The sequence below is a fragment of the Monocercomonoides exilis genome (genome assembly GCF_001643675.1).
Source record: "Monocercomonoides exilis strain PA203 chromosome Unknown scaffold3-2548433, whole genome shotgun sequence".
In the NCBI taxonomy this organism is placed as follows: domain Eukaryota; phylum Preaxostyla; order Oxymonadida; family Polymastigidae; genus Monocercomonoides; species Monocercomonoides exilis.
The window spans coordinates 1554219-1573743 of record NW_027150548.1 but is presented as its reverse complement, the minus strand read 5'-3'; the positions used below and the strand labels follow the sequence as shown (position 1 = coordinate 1573743).

At 35.1% G+C, this 19525-nt stretch overlaps 4 protein-coding genes across 4 annotated transcripts; all 4 read right to left on the bottom strand.

Moving 5' to 3' along the window:
- Positions 1 to 6: 6 nt before the first annotated feature.
- MONOS_15143c1 (putative large subunit ribosomal protein L10e) lies at positions 7 to 1034 on the bottom strand. The gene is made up of 3 exons (XM_067868000.1): positions 993 to 1034; positions 541 to 859; positions 7 to 480 (listed from the first exon to the last, which is right to left on the bottom strand). The coding sequence occupies exons 1-3, from the start codon at positions 1000 to 1002 to the stop codon at positions 162 to 164; spliced, it is 648 nt and encodes a 215-aa protein (XP_067735337.1). The 5' UTR covers positions 1003 to 1034; the 3' UTR covers positions 7 to 161.
- Positions 1035 to 1412: 378 nt separating this feature from the next.
- Positions 1413 to 8044, bottom strand: MONOS_15142 (uncharacterized protein; the record flags this gene model as incomplete). Its single annotated transcript, XM_067867999.1, has 2 exons — positions 1413 to 5744; positions 5864 to 8044. The coding sequence occupies 2 exons, from the start codon at positions 8042 to 8044 to the stop codon at positions 1413 to 1415; spliced, it is 6513 nt and encodes a 2170-aa protein (XP_067735336.1).
- Positions 8045 to 8161: 117 nt separating this feature from the next.
- On the bottom strand, positions 8162 to 10782 carry MONOS_15141fu16568 (uncharacterized protein; the record flags this gene model as incomplete). Its single annotated transcript, XM_067867998.1, has 9 exons — positions 8162 to 8716; positions 8949 to 9063; positions 9461 to 9679; positions 9818 to 9850; positions 9916 to 10031; positions 10111 to 10287; positions 10345 to 10476; positions 10524 to 10569; positions 10627 to 10782. 9 exons carry the CDS (start codon positions 10780 to 10782, stop codon positions 8556 to 8558), a joined length of 1155 nt encoding a protein of 384 aa, XP_067735335.1. The 3' UTR covers positions 8162 to 8555.
- A 642-nt stretch (positions 10783 to 11424) lies between these two features.
- MONOS_16567 (putative phospholipase ABHD3) lies at positions 11425 to 12673 on the bottom strand (the record flags this gene model as incomplete). The annotated part of the gene is made up of 1 exon (XM_067869471.1): positions 11425 to 12673. Exon 1 carries the CDS (start codon positions 12619 to 12621, stop codon positions 11425 to 11427), a length of 1197 nt encoding a protein of 398 aa, XP_067735334.1. The 5' UTR covers positions 12622 to 12673.
- Between the last annotated feature and the right edge of the window lie 6852 nt (positions 12674 to 19525).

Here is a 19525-nt window from a genome sequence, read left to right as displayed (position 1 = left end):
TAAGGGTTCAGAAAAGTCAAATATTTATTTTCGTTTAAAAAAGTTATTCAACCAAACATAAAAACAAACGCAACGAGTAAAAGAAATAAAATTATTACAAAAACAACTGCTAATAAGTTGTTTTTCTATTTAAATATTTAAAATTATCAAATATTAATTAATTAATTGCGTGCATGAAGTGCTTTCTCCATCACGTATGGATTCTCTTTCACAAGTTTAACGTTGAGTCCATCAGGAACAATTTTGCCTGATGCGCGCAGTTTCCTGTATTGGTCTTGTGTGTATTTTGTGAATCCCCATTTGTCAGAAACAACAACCTTTTGTCTTCCTGGGAATTTCATTGAAGCACGACGAAGACCTTCAACAAATGCAGCCTTGCACTTTTCTGGTCCACGAACGGAGATGATAACATCGCCAATATCCACACGTGCAACAAGACCGCATGGCTTTCCCCATGCGCCTCTCATTCCTGTTTGAAGTCTGAAATGGATAATAAGAAAATTTGAAATTATGAAATATGAAAACATGATTCTAGCAAACCTATCAGCGCCTGCACATGAAAGCATCTTATTAATTCTGATAACATGGAACGGATGAGCACGAACACGAATGTGGAAAGCATCTTTTCCTCCGTATTTTGTGACATATTTGTTGACAGCAACACGTGCCGCTTCGAGTGCTTCACTTGAAAGTTGTTCCTTCTCGAGAGAAACGAGATGAACACAAAGAGGGAATTCATCAACGGTCGCAGTTTTTCTGCCTAAGTCAAAGTTTCTAATCTTTGGATCTGGAACACCACGGTTAAAACGAGATTTTGGAAACGGTCTGTTTTTCTGGTAACGATAGCAACGTGCTGGTCCTATTTAAAAGAAGTTAAATCAAATACATCAAAACAATTTGATATAACATTTTATTCAACGTTCATTCAAAAAATAATTTTTATAAAAAATTAGGTGAATACAATAATTTTTATAAAAATTCGAGTTACAAACTTCTTCCCATGTATTCTTAAAAAATAAAAATGATTGATCGAGAATACCAACATCGGAATTAATTTTATTCCCATCAGTCAAAAAACTGAAGTTTTTCGGAAAAATAGAAATCAATATGAATCAGAAAAAAGTCATAATAAAATACATTTTCTATTCTCAAATTACATTTTAACAATTACTCCGACATAAAACACATTGCATAGACCAATGATAATGACCTCAAAATGAATAAATTTGGCATTTCACTTCAAACATCTTTTTAAAAAAAACAGAAAATTGTGCGAAATCAAATAAATAATTATAGTAATGTGCAAAAAATTAACTAAAACAAAATTAAAAATAAAAATAATAATAAAAAATAAAAAATAAAAAATACATAAAAAAAGAAACATATTTATTATTATAAAAATATATCACATTTCAATCTTCAAAATTCGGAGGTTGCTCATCCAAAGGCAGTTTGAATGGACGGCTTTCTAAAATGCCACTGCTGCTTGAGTGATTCACTTTCAGCTCAGGCGAAGAGAAAGAGAAAGAGAAAGGGGAAGGGGAAGCGGAAGATGAAGAAGAAGAGGAGGAGGAGTAAAGAATATAATCCCCCGAGTTAATTGGAGTGCTCATTTGTGAGTCAAACAAATCCATACCTCTTTTATTCTTCCTCTCTTTCTTCCTCTTCCTCTTCCTTTTAACCACAACAAACACAATCACACCCAAAACGCCCAGCAAAACCACACTCAGCCCAATTGACAGCGAAATAAAGAGAACAACTTGCTCTTTTGAGATGTCATTTTTGCTCTTTGTCTTTTCAGCAGCGAGAACGACATATTGTGTGTGGGCTGTGTCATTAACAGAATAATCACTGGTGGGATAGACAAGACACGCTAATAGAGATTGGATGGGGACAGAAGAGAGAGAGGCATGGGTGTGGAATGAAGAGAAGAAAGAAGAGAAGAGAGAAGAAAAGAAAGAGAAAAATGAAGTAAAGTGGCGAATGAAGGAAATACATGGAAAATGTGGTGATAATGATAATGATGATTGTAATGATGATGAAACATACAAAGAACTTTTTGGTTCACAAGAAAGTTGAGTTGAAGTGAGTGAATGTGAAGAAGGCAAAGAATTACATACAGAAATATTAGAAGGAGAAGGAGAAGAAGAAGAAGAAGAAAAGGAAGAAGAAGAAAACACAAGCTGTGAAATGGGAACAGATGCATAAGCTATATTTGATGACTCAAACGACGAGAATTCGAAGCTGAGTGGATTGTCATTCGGATCAGATGTGGCAAGCATGAACGACAAGCCACAGGGAAACAAGTTTGTTCCTTTGAAAGTCATATGCAGCAGTTGCTCGTTTGCTGTGTAGGTCACTCTTGTCAGCTCTGGCACAAACAACGACGATGTCAGCGGAGTCAGAGAAGGAGAGAGGATGAGTGAGCATTCTTCCATTTGGAACCAGAGCGGAGAGCGGTTGTTGCTGGCGCTGTTGTCTGGGGCAAGCGACATCACTTCGACAGAGCCATTTCCTTTGCAGTGGATGTTGTGGTGGATCTCCTTCCACTTGCCAGCAGTCACGCCATTGTCGATGAAGGAGGAAGAGGCGATGGCGAGTGAAGAAGATACCATTGAAACAGCTCCGTCTGGTGCGTTGATGAAGGATGTGTTGCTTAATCGAGCAGGAAGTGTAGATAAATGCATCATCGCCCCTCTCCAGCCACATACATCATCATCATCTTCTTCTTCTTCTTCTTTATTCTCTATATCCATTGCAACATCATTCACAATAGACTCATTCATTTCATTCAAAGATCTTTCATTTGGAATGGGTTTCTTGTATCCCTTGAAAATGGTGTCTGAGATCAGAGCGCCAGAGAACAAGACAGAAATCACAGAGCCACACACAGAAGAGCAGTTGCTTCCACAGCCATCGAAATAGCAGTTCTGTATTTTGACTGGCATAAATGGATCGATGCTGAGCAAGACAGCAGATCCTCCTTGAGAACACACGATATTCGTAAATGTCGAGTTCACCAGCTCAAATTTTCCGGAAAATTTTTGTTGCAATTTTCCACTGCTTTTTGTGATTAGTGAGCTGTTGATGAGGGAAATGGAGTCAAAATCAGAATGAATAATTGAGCATTGGCTGTTGTACTCGAACGTAAAAGCGGGGACATAAAATTTGAGGTTGGAGCATGTAACGTACAGCATATTGAGTGTTCCTGTGACGATCAGAAACAACTTGCACGAAAGAGCAGCTGTCACTTTTGAACTGGCATTGATAGAAACAGGGTGAATAGATGAATTGTGGCTCGGCGATTTCTTTGAAGGAACATATGCAAAAGACAAATAATCTTCAGAAAACGAGGAAAATGAGCAATTGTTAACGGTCAAATCATTTCTCTCTGCCAGAAATATTGAGCAATGTTCCGTTTCACAGTTTTTAAACCTGAAATCACAGGTGGAAAAATGAACTTCTCCGAAGATGTTCAAAAGAGCCCCAGTGCTGTTTGTGTCAAATTCTCCAATGAGAATCTGCGCTCTTTCAAAACTCTTGCAGGACTGCACCTCAACAGACGACAAAACCATCTCCCTGCGAATCTCAATGCTGTTTGACAGACACAAAGCACAGAAATCTTCGCTCAATCGGCCAGCTCCGGCGAGAAACGTCTTGCACGGCTGCCCCACCGTTCCGCATGCTTTGGAGTCCTCAGCATTTGGATCTGCCCCATCCACATAGACTGTTCGGTATCTGGAAACATTCAAGTAGTTCGCATGCAAATCTTGCGTCTCCATTTCAAAATCTTTTGCTTCATTTAATTTCATATTTGAACAGACGTTAGTGGAATTGGCTTTTCCATACAGCACAAATTCCATCATTTTATCAAAATCTTCCGTTTTTGCTCCTCTAAAATCAGTGCTCAGCACAGCTGTCAATCGTCTTACGCGGATTCGCATCGGATGTGCAACCTCTTTCAGATCGTCAGCGACAATAAAGACACAACGCCCTTCGCTCAGCCTCACAAGCGAAAATTGATTGTCCGTGATTGAGAATGCGCACCCACCTCCTCTGCAGTCCAAGAAGATTGCGCCTCCGTAGCCGTCTTTCTCGATCCCTCCTCCGTTGAAAGAGGTCGAATTCACCATCAGCTGGCTGTTGGACAGAGCAGATAAGCGATGGTGCATAATACCGCCCTGATAAGAACAGACAGATTTGCATTCAGTGAAGTTGCAGTTGTTGATGCGTATGCAGATGTTTCCAACTGGTTGCTCTTCACTCAAAAAGTGCATTTTCTCTTTCGGCTTCAGATAGATGATTGAGGGGCCTTCAGGAATAGGGCCAATGGTCTGGAACACCACATTGCTTATCAAAAGCTTGAAGCTCAAAGAACAGTCGATGACAAACACTGGGGAGTTTGTTTGAGATGAGTCGAAATGGCACTTGCTGAGGGAAATATCGCCATTCATCTGAGTGTTTGAACGCAATGGTGAAGGAAAAGACGAAGGTGAAGAAGAAGAAGAAGGTGAAGGCAAGTCTTCGACGGAAAAGAAAGAGGAGCTTTGGAAGTTGTTGTTGTGCACGTATAAAGTGTCAATATCGACACAGCAGTTTCGAAACACAGACATCTGCGTGTTTGTGATGGTAGAGTCAAACAAGTTGATGTCGCTGAGCTCAATGTTACTGTTCTCGGCAGCAAACACAGGAATGTGGAGAGCAAACAGGGATTCAGTAGTGATGATGGAATAGACAATGTTGCAACGACACTCAATAAACGCAAAAACAGACTCGACTTTTGACTGCAGCTGCTCGCCGATCACAAAACTGATAGATGAAATGGTGAGCACGCTGTGCCCTTCAACCATGCCTCTGGAAAGAGGAGGATCTGTCTGCACGTGCCATTTTGCATTGGCATCTGAATTTGAAGTTGCATCGTTTCTGTTGGACTCTTCAAATGAATAGCTTTTCGAAGGCACCAAATACATCTTGGAAAGATGGGATGCGCCTGCATCTTTCGAACGAATTGTGACCTCCATTCTTTTTAGAGGCTCAAACTCGTACGAAGCGTCAAGCACGATGATTTCTCGGTGCTCGTCCATCTTCTCGTTCCTCTGCGCCACAAAGCCGGCTGACTTGCAGGGAGTATCTTCGTCCCCGCAAGTGACCCAGTCAATGGCATTGTCCTGTCTTCCAGACACAAAATAAGGCGAGCGATGTTTCATGTCGAGGAAGGATATCAAGTCAATCGGAGCCAAATAAGCTGTCGGATCGTAAACCATCACAGACCCCTTCCATTCATTCATCGAAGGAGAATACGTGAACAAAAAATGACTCAAGTCAAAGCCCTGAAGATTTCGGGTGCTTATAAACATGTTTTTGGCAACAGCCGCCTCGTTCTGCTCAAAAAACAGATTGAATACGAAGAAGCTGTCGATTGAGTTTCCCCAGTGCCCGTCCAAATAGATCGCTCCACCTTTGCCTTGCTTGGCGCGAGTGCCACATGAAACGAAATTGGTAGTGTTCAGCACCATCTGAATCCTCGAGGCAAGAGGCATCATCAGCACCCCTCCGAACATGGAGTTGTTGCTTTCGCAGTCGAGAAAAGAACACTCTTTGAAGTTGACGAAGCACATTGACTCAGAATACTCGTTTGGGTCTGGGAAAGAACAGGCAAAGTTCATAAAGACAGGGTAAAAGGAATCTGTGCTGAGATTGGTGAAGTTGGAGCGCATAAATGTAACAGTCATTGAAACTTTTTCCTGAAATTCGAATTATTTAAACAGAAAAAATTATGATAAAACACACGCACACAAGATTTATAAGATTAATTAAAAAAATCAGTTCATTTGTAAAAATAATATTTAAAAAAAATTCATACACTTAAAATGAGCTGAAGAAAATATCCTGAATCAAAAGAAAAGCCATTCACAGTGGAATTTTCAAATGACAAGAACGAGTTTACCAATTTTATCAACGCGCATGAATAGCAATCATCATGGATGCTCTTTGCAGCTATCGCAGAGTCCACGAATTGCAGATCAGATGCCCCTTCAAACTCCAAAAAAGGGCAAACGCAGTTCTTATCAGGAACAACTGAGACTTGGCTAAAGCACATCTTAGTGCCATCTCCATGAATGTATGTCTTCACTTTTTGATTTTTGAACTCTTGCTGCCACACAAAAGATTGCTTCTTGCTTTCCCCGACTATCTTAACGTCCTTTTGATATATCGCAATATCATCGTAATTTTCTAAATAAACTCCATTTTCCAATGAAAATTTCAATGGCCAGTTGAACATTTGTAATGTTGACAATGCCTTTGAAATCGACAAACATGGCTCGTGTGTCTCAAAGCCGCAAAATGCATCATCATCTGTTCCTCTTAACAGATCAAAATGGCGCACAGAAGTAGCTTTGGTTACCAACAAATCACGAACAGCGCACAATTCTTCGGGATCAGCCACAAACTCTTCGCTTTCTTTGTTGGTTGTTCCGCTTGATGTTGGACGAGAGCAGACAGCAGCACGCGCTTCTTTTGAAAAAGACAAGCATTTCTTTGTGTTAAAACTGATTGAAGTTGGAGAGTCGGTCACAATCACCAAATCACTGCAGATTCCTGTGTCGAACCAATTCTCAATGAAAAAGCACTCAATCGAAGAATATTGGTTTTTTTTATTAATTGCAAAATGGCAAGAGCCTTGGTGCACAGACAAGCATCGTATGATCGTCGAATTTGTAAGATGAAGATTCACATAGCTGTCTCCAGTGAACAATATCCCTCCTCCTTCATTTGCTGAGCAGTCTTCAAACTTCATTGAACTTATGCTAACATCTTTTCTGTCATCTTCTGCTATTTCATAATCATTTGCCAAAACATCGCAAGAAATGGAATCAATGCAAAATCCTCCACCAACTGAAGCACGATTTGAATGAAAGAAATTATTTCGGCACAGAAAAATTGAAAGCTCATTCCCACAAAATACACCTCCGCCATTCTTATTGCAAGTAGAATTCACAAATTTGCAGCTGCTTATTTCAACTCTGTAAGCATTCTTCACAAATACACTTCCGCCCATATTCGTCGAACTGCACTTGCGAAACAAGCACGAGTTGATGATGAGATTTGCATTCTGAATGTTTACAAAGCAAACACCACCACCACAATCTGACGCGGTGGAGCTATCTGCAACACATCCTTCAAATGTATCAACTGTGAATGATGCGGACTTTGTTGGAAACTGCTGCTTTGTTATCACTGAATTTGCTGAAAACGGTTGTTTACAATGAGAATATGTGCAATTTTCAGAAATTATCTGATTGCAAAAATTAAAAGATCGAGTAATCCCACCACATAGCACTTGATCAATTTGTGTAAATTCACAACAAGAAAGAGATGATAAATGTGAAAAGTCTTCTTGAGTGAATGAATATTGAATCTTCGAAGGTTTGAAAGTGACATTTGAAAACAAGCAAGTTTCACATGCTTCTTCTCCATCCAATCCTGTGCTTAATAACGATGAAGAACGTGAAAATTGAAAAAAAGAAATTGAAGAAAAAATTGAAGAAATAAGTTTGACAGAAGCAGAAAGAGATGTAAATTGTGAAATTGAGGATTGCCGTTGGCTCCATTGCTCTGTACCCTTCAACGTAATATTTTTCAAAATCAGAGACGAAGATGAAATAACAAGTGGTTGTGTGATTAACAATTCTGAAAAAATGTCACTGTTCTCAATGATCAAAGAACAATCATTGTCCCTAAGTATTGCGCAGGGGGAACTCTTTTGATAAAAGAAAATATTATTCATTATAACTGAAGTGTTCGAACAAATTAAACAGCAGAGAATGATTGATAACTCGGGGTAAAAGAAATGAGGACTCGTGAGATTTTTAAACTCTGATAATTTCCACGCATTAAGAAGGTTTTTATTTGGTGTTACTTCTGTTAAAGGAGAAAATCTCTGGTTTTCGCAATCAATGCAATTTGCAGTAGATACTGGAGTTGGATCTAAGTCTGAGGAAAAAACAAATGCAAAGAAATGAATCCATAAAGCACAGATCATAATCTTCGCAAGATCTTTTTGCCAAGTCCTCAGAGTTAATTGGTAATTTGATCTTGATCCATAACATTTTAGAAATTGGAAGAAACAAATTAAATTATCATTAATTAAATGTTGTAATAAAAACTAAATTATATTTGGTGTATTGCTATATGTTCCAAAACGTTCGAAATCATATTGAAAGGTCAAAACAACAAAATCAACCCAAAAATAAATACTCTTCAAAAATGATAACTTCGCAAACAACAAAGATTAAATAACAGTCTCTTTAAGACTGGGCATCACTCACGATTTTTTAGAAAAAAGCGTAGAGATAAAATGTTAAGAAGAAAAAAGTTAAGGTTTGAATAAGGCTTCATCGAAATCAAGCAATTTCGTCACGATAAATGAAGATGACACTCTAATAGTTTTTGACATGAACAAATGAAATATATAATGTAAAGCAGGCAAGAAAGAATTTTTTTTTTTCCTTTTGTTTTAGTTTCCTATTATTATTATTATTTTGTCCAATAATTTAGTCCAATAAACGTTTTTGTTCTTCTATGTCGTTTCTTCTCTGTCTTGTAGAGAATCGATAGTCGAACGAATTCATTGAAAGATCCTCATCGCCTAACAGACACATCTTTGCGAATGCCATTGCAATTGCCAGCAGACAGAAGAAGCTGAATGTGAAGCCTAATAATAAAAATATAAATATTAATATTAATATTATTAATTGGAATTGGAATAGGAATTGAAGAAATGGTGAAATTATGAAATAAAATAACAGTTAAGAATTTTATATATAAAGAAATAATAAGGAAAAAAAAGAAAAGACAGACAAAAAGAAAAATGCAAAGAAACAAATCAAACAAAACATAATTTCATCCAAATTTATTCGCAACACCAATAGCTAATAATTGCATACCAACAGCAGCGACCATTCCGAGGATACCAGTGATGATGCTGGTCATAAACTTAATCTTGTCATCCAGCGGATAATCTTTGGCCAAATCAAAGAAGTCGACAACGGTCTCAAACAACTGAATTATTTTTAAAATTATTAGTATTATTAAAATTAATGGTGAATTAAGGAAATAAATAAATTAATGGAAATTAAATGTGGAAAATAAAAAGAAAAAAAAAATATTGATCGAAGGAAAACGATACAGAAAATAGAAAAGCCAAATAGTTATCAAAAGATTAATAATAATAATAGTTATAGTAATAATAATAGCATTTACTTCAAACAAAATGATAAATTAATCTTACAAATCCCTCAAAATTTCTCCATCATCCTCTTCCATTGCTTCCTCTTTCCCTTTCCCTCCCTCTCTCTCTCTCTCTCTCTCTCTCTCTCTCTCTCTCTCTCTCTCTCTCTCTCTCTCTTCTTTCCTCTTTCCTTCCTTTCTTTCCTATCCCTTTCAAACTGGCACACACCTCTTTGTTCTCATTGATAGTCTTTGTGATGTAGCCAGACATCACCAGTGCCATGATCGAAGGAGCCAGAAGCACCAGAAAAGAAAGCGACAGCACAACCACATTCAGAATGAGAATTGCAATCCATTTCTTCTTCTTTCGCTGCGTGCACGAGCCCACAAGCGAGAAGAGAGACGCCAGCAAAAACAACACCCCAACTGCGATGAAAATGATGAATATCTTCATTTCCAGAAGGGAAGAAATTTTTTTTTATTTTTTTATTTTATTTTTTATTTTATTTTTGAATTTTTGGTAAAAATAAATAATAATCAAAACAACTTGATGATAAGCACAAGTGAAATAATTAATGAGTCAAACTATCTTTAATCCATTTTCAGATATTATATTTTTCTTTGAAGAAATTAAAATGATAAAAAAAGATTAAATAAGAACAAACAAAAAAAATTCTTGCAAACCGTCACAGATAATTGATTGATGCCAAAAACTAGAAGCAAAACTCCCAAAAGGAGCATCAGCAGCGAAACAAATTTCATCAAAAACTTGACGAATGTATGCTTTCCTTTCACAATAACTTTTCAGATAAATGCAAATAGTTTATAATGAGAAAAAGAAAAAGATAATAAATCAGTTGGAAGAAATAAATTGCATACATATAAATGTAACATTTATCAGAAGGGCAGCAACAGCTCCAATTACAACATACAATCCTATTCGAGGATATTTGAAAAATCTATTTGTTAATTCATTTGCACATGATATCTCAAGCGGATCGCATTTATAATCAACAATAGAAGAGATCTCTGTATATCCAAATTTTGTTCCGATCACTTAAGACAAAAGAAAAATGTAAATATTTTATGCGAAATACTAAAAAAATTACAAACAAGCAAGAATTGCCCAGCTACTAAATGCCAACAAAACAATCAAAATAACTCCACAAAACATAAGGATAAATGAAATGTAAAGAGCAATTTGATAAAAGACGCTGGATATCTTTGAATAGCTTTTGAAAAATGCTAAAATTATCATAAGTTAAATTTTGGAACGAATAAATAACGCAAACATCCAATAATGCTCATCAAAGAAGATACAAATAAAACAATTCCAAACTTTTAAAAAAAAATTAAAATATGTTAAAAATAAACAGATAAATAGCAAAAGCAAACAATAATCAAAGGCCACAATATGGAATGAAGTTTTACGTAAACGGCCCCCAAAATAATAGCCGCTAATCCAACTAATAAAAGAAAAACATTTATTCCAAGAAGGGTAAATCTTTGCCAAGTTTTATCTTCAGGATCTCTCATTTGTCTATGCCCCATAATATTGAAAACAGGATAAATAATAAAATCATATTATTGCGAAAGCTTGATTTAGATGCAAGCCTTGTTTTTATATTGGTATTTTCAATTTGGATTGCATCTGATAAATGAAAATTGTTTTTTGAGTTAATCTTGATGAAAATTTCGTCACTTTAAAAAACATATTTTTTTTTTTTTTTATGCTCATGAAGTCTAGATTTTTATATAACGAAAATGAAGGTAATTGTTTAAATTTTTCTTTGGCATTATTATTTTTTAGGAAAAAAAAGGTTCGAAGTTTTATCGAAACAATTATTGAAAAGTTGGATAATTGTATTTTGAAAAATTCTCAAAAGTTGTTTGCAACAATAAATTATTGATTAACACGGAAATGCATACTATTGCATATTGCCTGTATTGCTCCTTCAGTTCATGACAAATAATTGTATTTTTGAAAGAGAACGAGAAAATCGATTTTCATTTGTAAAAAAGTGCCCAGATTAGCTCATTGCTCTTCATTTCTCGCGAGTACAACAAAAGAATGCTTTCGACCGTTTGTGAAATGTTTATTCAAGGGAAAAAAAAATGAAATGCATCAATTTAAATACTTTAAACATAAAAATACAAAATTTCACATAGAAAATATAATGATCATTAACAATATTACTCCTGTTTTGATTCTTGTCTTGTCTTTGTGGAATTGAAGTAATAAGAAAAATATTTCAATAGCAATTCTTCATCAAACGTCTTTTTTGTACTGAACATTTCAAACATTCCTAAGTGTGCTCCACCAGGAAGAACCAGAGCGCCAACATAATCTCCAGCAGACTTGAGGACTTTTGTTGGAAACGCTTTGTAAATCGACACCGGATCGTTTTTAGTAGAAATAAAGAGAAACGGATGGCGGATTCCGTCTAAATAGTGCCAGCATGACATCTCGTCGTACATTTGATAGACTGTTTCATATCCAAAGAAATTTTTCGTAAAATAATTATCAATCGTAAAAGAAGAACGATCGTTTTGAGCAAAAAAATTCCGATACATGTCAGTGTCTTGCAAAAATGGACCTTGGTTATCGATATATTTTATCATTCCTTTTCCGACTTGAATTAAATCTTTCTTTGATATGTATTTATCGGTAGCTATAAAATTAAAAGGGCAGCAAACAGCAGCAGCACATACAACATTAGAAGGGATTGCCTCGTTATTCGTCAAATGTCCATAAAGCTTTTTTGGTCTTGTCTTACTTTCTCTTTCACCAAAATATTTTGCAACCATATTACCACCTAAAGAATAACCAACGACTGCAATCGGAGCCAAAGGATATCGCTCTTGAATTGTTTTTAATGCAATATGAAAATCTTCGGTGTATCCACCATGATAACTGCGATATGTGTTAATTTTTGTTCCGCAGCAGCCTCGAAATATTACACATACAGATCTCCATCCAATTTCTTTCACGCATCGCAAAGCAAATTTCTGCAAAGGAGGTTCGCTGCTCCCTCCATTAATTCCATGTACAAAGACAACTATTGGCGAGGAATCATGAAGCTTAGTTGCATTTTCATCAACAAACCAATCAAGAGAAAATTTTCCTCCATCCAAACCTTCAAGAAACTCTCTCAAAGGGCGCTTTTTTGATTTATTCTCTAAATATGCTCCTGCAGTATTTAACTTTTGTGAAATTCCGTATTTCCAATGAGGGAAATAAAAAAATTTTGATTCTTTTCCATTTAGAAAATGGAAAGGGTATCTTCCTTTTCCGATAACTTTAACATGCCCCGCATTGCGCATCCATAGTATAAACCAAACTATAAATACAGTTGCAAATAAATTTCGTAAAATAATTAGAATTTCCATTTCTATTTTCTTGAATGTTTTGATCAAAAAGTTAATAAAAATTGTTTGAAAAGAAAAAATTATTTCTCCACGAGAAATGACATAATGATTTTTCATAAAATTTGTGCTAAGTTATGTGAATTGTTTTGTATTTGTTGGAGAAAGTCCATTTGAATTTTTGAAATTATCTTCATGTTAATGGCGAGTTATTAATCATTCAACTTTTATTAATGGAACCCAATTTTTCTGGCTCCCAAGAGCACATCTGAAAAAATTTAATAATTGAAGACCTTCGAAAATTGATAATTTCCTATCCCTGAAAATATTTTTTAAATCAGTGATTATTTTTGATTTCAAACCTTTTCAATCAAAAAATTCGGAAAATAAAATATATTTGGAAAAAGAAAAATAATTTCCAAATGAAAGAAAACTCATTTATAGAGAGTCACTTTTTTTAATTTTTTTATCTCCGACATAAAGTTTTGCTAATATCGCAACGCAAAGAGCTTCTGATAATGAAATTTCCAAACTGTCAATAAAAACAATGCAATTATCCACATGGGTGATTATTTTTGATTCCATTATTTCTCTATCAAAATTTTCCATTTGAGAATTCACTTTGAATATTGATAAATATGAACTAAAAAAATCATAACATTTATCAAAGATAATTTTTCATGAACATATGGGTGGTTATTTAAGAAATCATAACTTTTTTTGGAGTGTTTGTTTTTCAAAGGTTGGTTGTCATTGGAAAGAGATTATGTATTCAAATAAAAATTAGTCACAACTGCTTAAAAAATATATGGGGGAAAATACAGACTTTCAAGCTTTTAATGCACAAAGCAAAAAAAAAAATGTTTCACTCATAACTTTATTTCACTGTATCAGATTTCAAAATAAATTGGATTTACATATCTGAAAGCAGGCATCATTGAAATTAAATCATGAAGTTTTGTGACATTCCGCATTTGTCATAAAATGGACACATTTTTTTCATATTTTTTGATCACAAAAAGTTCATCAAAAATGCAAAATTTTTCAATAATAATGCATGAAGTAAATTATTTTGCACCAAATGTTTTAGTTCAAATAAAGATGAAAATGTCTTTTCAACAAGCCTTTTTATTTTTCTTTGTTCTTTTGTTGATATAAAAGGGATATTTTCGAACTGATATTTTCGAAAAGAAAAATATCACATAAGAAATAATTATTCCTTTCCTCGAATATTGTTATTTTCAGCAAATAACACAAAATTTTTTATTTGAATACATAATCTCTTTCCAATGACAACCAACCTTTGAAAAACAAACACTCCAAAAAAAGTTATGATTTCTTAAATAACCACCCATATGTTCATGAAAAATTATCTTTGATAAATGTTATGATTTTTTTAGTTCATATTTATCAATATTCAAAGTGAATTCTCAAATGGAAAATTTTGATAGAGAAATAATGGAATCAAAAATAATCACCCATGTGGATAATTGCATTGTTTTTATTGACAGTTTGGAAATTTCATTATCAGAAGCTCTTTGCGTTGCGATATTAGCAAAACTTTATGTCGGAGATAAAAAAATTAAAAAAAGTGACTCTCTATAAATGAGTTTTCTTTCATTTGGAAATTATTTTTCTTTTTCCAAATATATTTTATTTTCCGAATTTTTTGATTGAAAAGGTTTGAAATCAAAAATAATCACTGATTTAAAAAATATTTTCAGGGATAGGAAATTATCAATTTTCGAAGGTCTTCAATTATTAAATTTTTTCAGATGTGCTCTTGGGAGCCAGAAAAATTGGGTTCCATTAATAAAAGTTGAATGATTAATAACTCGCCAATAAAGAATAAATTTAACATGCAAATTTCATCAAATAAAGCTTTTATATGCAAACTAATATGTGAGTCAAATGTTTGCTGAACCAATGTTTTTATGTGTATCTTGAAGAATACGCATGAGATGCGATTTTTATTTGTACGAAAATCTTATAAATAGGGAAATTAAAAAACTCTGAACAATTTCATTGTCTTAAACATAACAAACCTCAAAAGCTCTTTCTATAAAATTAAGTATTTTCAAAGCATCATTTCATTCTTTGATTTCTTTCATGATCCATTTGTCACTTCCATCCCTTCCCTTCCACTCACTCAATCCTTTCATCTCAACAACCTCAATCTTTTCTTCCACCAACATCAACATCAATACAATCCCCTCCTCCTCCCTTCACTCATCCCTCTCCATCCACTCATCCATCTTCCTCCACACCCACAACCCTATCGATGGTTCCATCCTTCCCAACCTCAACAGCCCTGCCACTTCTCTCTCTGCCTTCAACACTTCCTTTCTCCACCAAACACGCTCTTCACCAAATGAACCTGTTGAACACATTGGAAATGAAACTCAAAGAGTGAAACTTGGAAGATTGTCTTCATTCGATGAGAACAGCCATAAATTTGAGTGGTGCGAATGGAATGACTCAAATAGTGGATCTTCATCTGGTGGTGCACTTCAAGTTGTTTGCACAAATGCCAATCTCACAATCATTTCTTGCTCTTTTGAAAATTGCTCAACAGGTGATCATGCCGGAGCGTTATATTGCAATAGTTTGTTAAAAATTGATATCACAAAATCCAATTTCACAAGCTGTACAGCTGCCCATGGAGGAGCAGTCCATGCTACAAATCCACGATCAAATTCTGTTTGGACATTCTCAGAAAACAGAGTGGAAAGTTGTTCAATAACAAACTGGTGCGGAACTGGCTGGTATTTCAGGCTTGATAACATGACCACAACTTGCCAATTCCTGTTTTCTAACTGCAAGTGTATCGCAAATTCTGGTGGTGATGCGGCTGGCTCTCTCACATTTCATTGGCCTCCACAAAATAAACCAAGCCAGTTTTCAATCGTTGAGTGTCAGTTCATCAGTAACAATCTGACTGCTTCAAAATCTTATGGAGGTGCTGCTCTATGTTGCACAAGCACCTTCACTTGGATGAGTGGAAATAAATTCATCACATTCTGCTTCTTCGATGGAAACACTGCCACAAATGGCAGAGGAAACGATGTGTTCTTCAGTGGCAGTTCCATCACTCAATCTCCGTTTGAGAATTGTGGCTCAACAACCCCAGCTGAAAGAGTGTATAATAATGGACAAGCTGAAAACGCTGAGAAAAAATGACCGATTCTAGCTTTTCGTTCCAAATTCTCCAATGAAATGCTTTTCCTGCTTCCATCTCTTATTTTTTCTTTCTCTATCATCTCCTCTCCTCTCATTCCTTCTTTGACTCATTTATTCAAAACTTTTGATTTCTTCTGCATTTCGTCATTTACCCCTATTTGTTATTTCTTCATTCAAATTTATCCTCTGTTTATCCAAATACATTTCTTTGTGTAAATTCCTGTTTCTTCTCTTCTCAAATCAAATTTCCTTCTCAAACTACATTTCCAAATATCTTCTTCTTTTCATTCAAAAAAAAAAATCTCTTCAATTCTCTCAATCATATTTCCATTCATCATGCTCTCTAAACTCTCCTAACTATCTTCATTCTCATCATTCTATTTATTTTCTTTTCTATTTTCTTTTCTATTTTCTTCTCGTTTCTGTTCCTGTTTCATTTCTTCAAAAATATCTTTCTTCATTTCTCTAACAATCTCTTGTGAAGACGCAAAATATGAAGAAATTCAATCAAATGGCGTGAATGAAGAAAAAGAAGAAGAAGAAGAAGAAGAAGAAGGAGAAGGAGAAGGAGAAGAAGGAGAAGAAAAAGAAGAAGAAGAAGAAGAAGAAGAAGAAGAAGAAGAAGAAGAAGAAGAAGAAGAAGAAGAAGAAGAAGAAGAAGAAGAAGAAGAAGAAGAAGAAGAAGAAGAAGAAATTGTGCGATATGAAATGACATCTATACATTGGAAGAAGAAGATGATGATGCAGGAATTGCACAAGATGATCGGCTGCTGAAAAATGTGAAGGCGAATGCTAATAAATAAAAACAAAAATTTTCGCAGAATTAATCTTTTCCTTCTTTCTTCTTCCGTTTTTGTATCTTTTCCTGCATATAAGATCCTCCAAATCCATCAAACATTCAGCTCTATCATCCCCCTCGCCAACAAAAAATTGGAAAGCTATGTAAATCCCTTTTTCATTCCGTCTCTTCTTCTTTAACATCCCCTCTTTCTCAAAAAAATCTTCTTTCCTCAAAAATAATTCTTCGCCAAAGGTTAATGCCAGGCATCTTCGAAATATCTTGAATTTCATCAATCTTCATTTCATTTTTCTTCCTTGCTTTTCTTTTTATTCTTCAAAGCCATATAATCCCTCGTTCTTTCAACATCCTGAACAAAAAAATAAATAATCACTTCAAAAAAATAATAATAACAGCAAACCTTCAGAACCTATTTTTAAAGGCAATTTTCTGTTTTTTATCCCATTGGCAACTATTTTCTTCAATTCAATTTCATTATTCCTTCCTTTTTCAAGTGTTTCATCATCTGATTCGCAAATCATCCTTTCCATCAGTTGTTTCTCCATCAAATGCATCGATTTCTTGCTCTTCTGAAAAATGTGAGATTTATGTATTTAACTCAAATTCCATCTTTCTCATTGAAAAATATCCTTGTTTTTCGTCTGAAAATATCATCTCCAATTCCCTTCCCAATCCCTTCACCCTGGGCACTTTCCATATGAATTCGCTCTCCCAACTCGGTGGTCACCATGCACAACGAGATATCCCGCTTTCATTCATTTTCATTCATTTCCACCTCCTGCCCTGAAAACAACACAAAAACAGTCAACAGGCAAATATTCATATAAATAAAATAAATAAAGACCAAATTACCCCTCGACTGTTTTTCGCCAAACAGCCTCATTTCCACGGCCATCATCATTCAAAAATTCAATCTCTTCATTTCAGCATCAGAATGGTCAAATTGCAGCATTGCATCCTTCTCCACAAAATACATCGTGTATCTCACTGGAGGGTCTTCTCAGCCCGTACACATTGTGGTGGATGTCCAAAGGGGTTTTTTCTGTTTTTGGCATGATCATCTCCTTTAATAATATTCTCAACGATACAAAACAGTATTTGAGGTTTATCTCATCAACACCAGGCACATGAGGGATATGGGGCAGAGAAGAGATGGAAGAATATTTTTTGTGGCAGGGGGTGGGAGTTGAGTGGTTTTTGGAATGTTAATATTTCAAGAGGGGTTTTTGAATGAAAGAAATTCTGAGACAAAGGGGTGGGGAAGAGTGGGTGGGGATTTTGAGAAGATAATATAGTAAATATGTAGAGAAGTGGCTGAGGATGGTGAGGAAGATATTTGAGACAAATTGGAGAAATGGAATTTGGAAGAGAAGGAAAAGAGGGTAAAAGCTTGAAAGAAGAGGAAAATTGAGAAATGTTGAAAGGCTTGAAAGAGGAGCGCTTTTATGAGAGAAGAAAGGAGGTGAGAAGATATTTTGGAAGAGACTGTGAAAGGTGAAGAAAATGAATGGATTGATATTTTCTGAGAATATTGAGGGCTGAACGGAAGAGGAAAATAACAAAGAAAAAAAAGAAAGAACTGAGAGATATTTTCATTTTCTATTTCCGAGGGGAAAGGAAGGGAAATTGCCCAAAGGAATCAATGATTTTTGGAAAACCAACATTGTTGATTTACAAAAATCTATTGCAATAGATTTTGCGATGAGGGTTTTCATATTCCTCTTGAAGGCAACTTATCAAATACAATGTTTTATCTCATCGGCAACATCATATAAATCACTCTAACATATTTCCACGGAAAAATCATTGAAGTTTTTGAGATTTCTCCATCTCCACATGCATATTCTGCTTCTTCTTCTTCTCACTTCGTATCGGATGCTCGTATGTCGAGTGCATTTATACAGCTCAATTCGGCAGAGTCGCTGAATTGAATAAAAAATTATTTCATTTACTTCCCTTCATCTCTTCAATCAATCACTGAACTAGTCTTCATTTTTCATTCACAATTTTGATGATGAAAAAAGGTAATTTGAACGAATTGATTTCATTTCATTAAAATCGTCTTCTTTTTCACCAGCCTTCTTCGACGAACAACAAAAATTGTCATTTCCATTTCATTCAAATTCTCATCGAATTCAGGGCCAAGCGTCATCTTTTATTTTCTTTTCGGAAGCACAAAAGGATTATTTATTCTATCGCAGAATATCAGCTGAAATTGTATGTCAACGGAAGTGATTTAATATCAAACCAAGAAAAGCCGATCATCGGGTGCACAATCCATGAAGGTTGCCTCTGCATAATTCATTTTGAGATTGAAAGAATTCACAGAAAACAAAAGGAGCAGGGCAGAAGACGTTATTTGGAACGAACGATTATGTGGATGATCTTCGAGAGGTTGCATTATTACATGCGCCTTCAATATATCGCAGAAGATGAAACAAAGAGAGAAAGCGGTTGTTTCAGGAAGATCAATAATCGAAGGATAATTCTATGAAATAAGTGCGTCTGCAGCGCTCAAAAAGGGAGAAATGGGAGTGATAAAAGAAACAGATATTTTTGAAGAGATTGTTGCTATGCTTGAAGAAATGTATTTTGAAGATACGACAGCAATGAATCTTTTTTCATGAGCTTAATTTGTAGTTGATGGAGAAGAAAAATTAGATGAGGTAATGACGAAGAAATATTTTTGTCTTGTTGATGTTATGGATTTCTGAAAAAATAATGATGATATATACTCCAATTGAAAAAGCTATGATAGCTTATGAATTTTTCTATGATATGGAAAATGGTGAAAATAAGAAAATGGAAGGAATCATAAAGAAATCAGAAAAAAGTCATTATTTCCTGTTGTTTTTGTGTAAACCGCGCTGAAGGTGAGTGTTTGAGTTGGAACAAATATTGAGGAAAGGAGGGTGAGAGAGGCGTCTTGGAGGAGGGAAATGAAGCCAG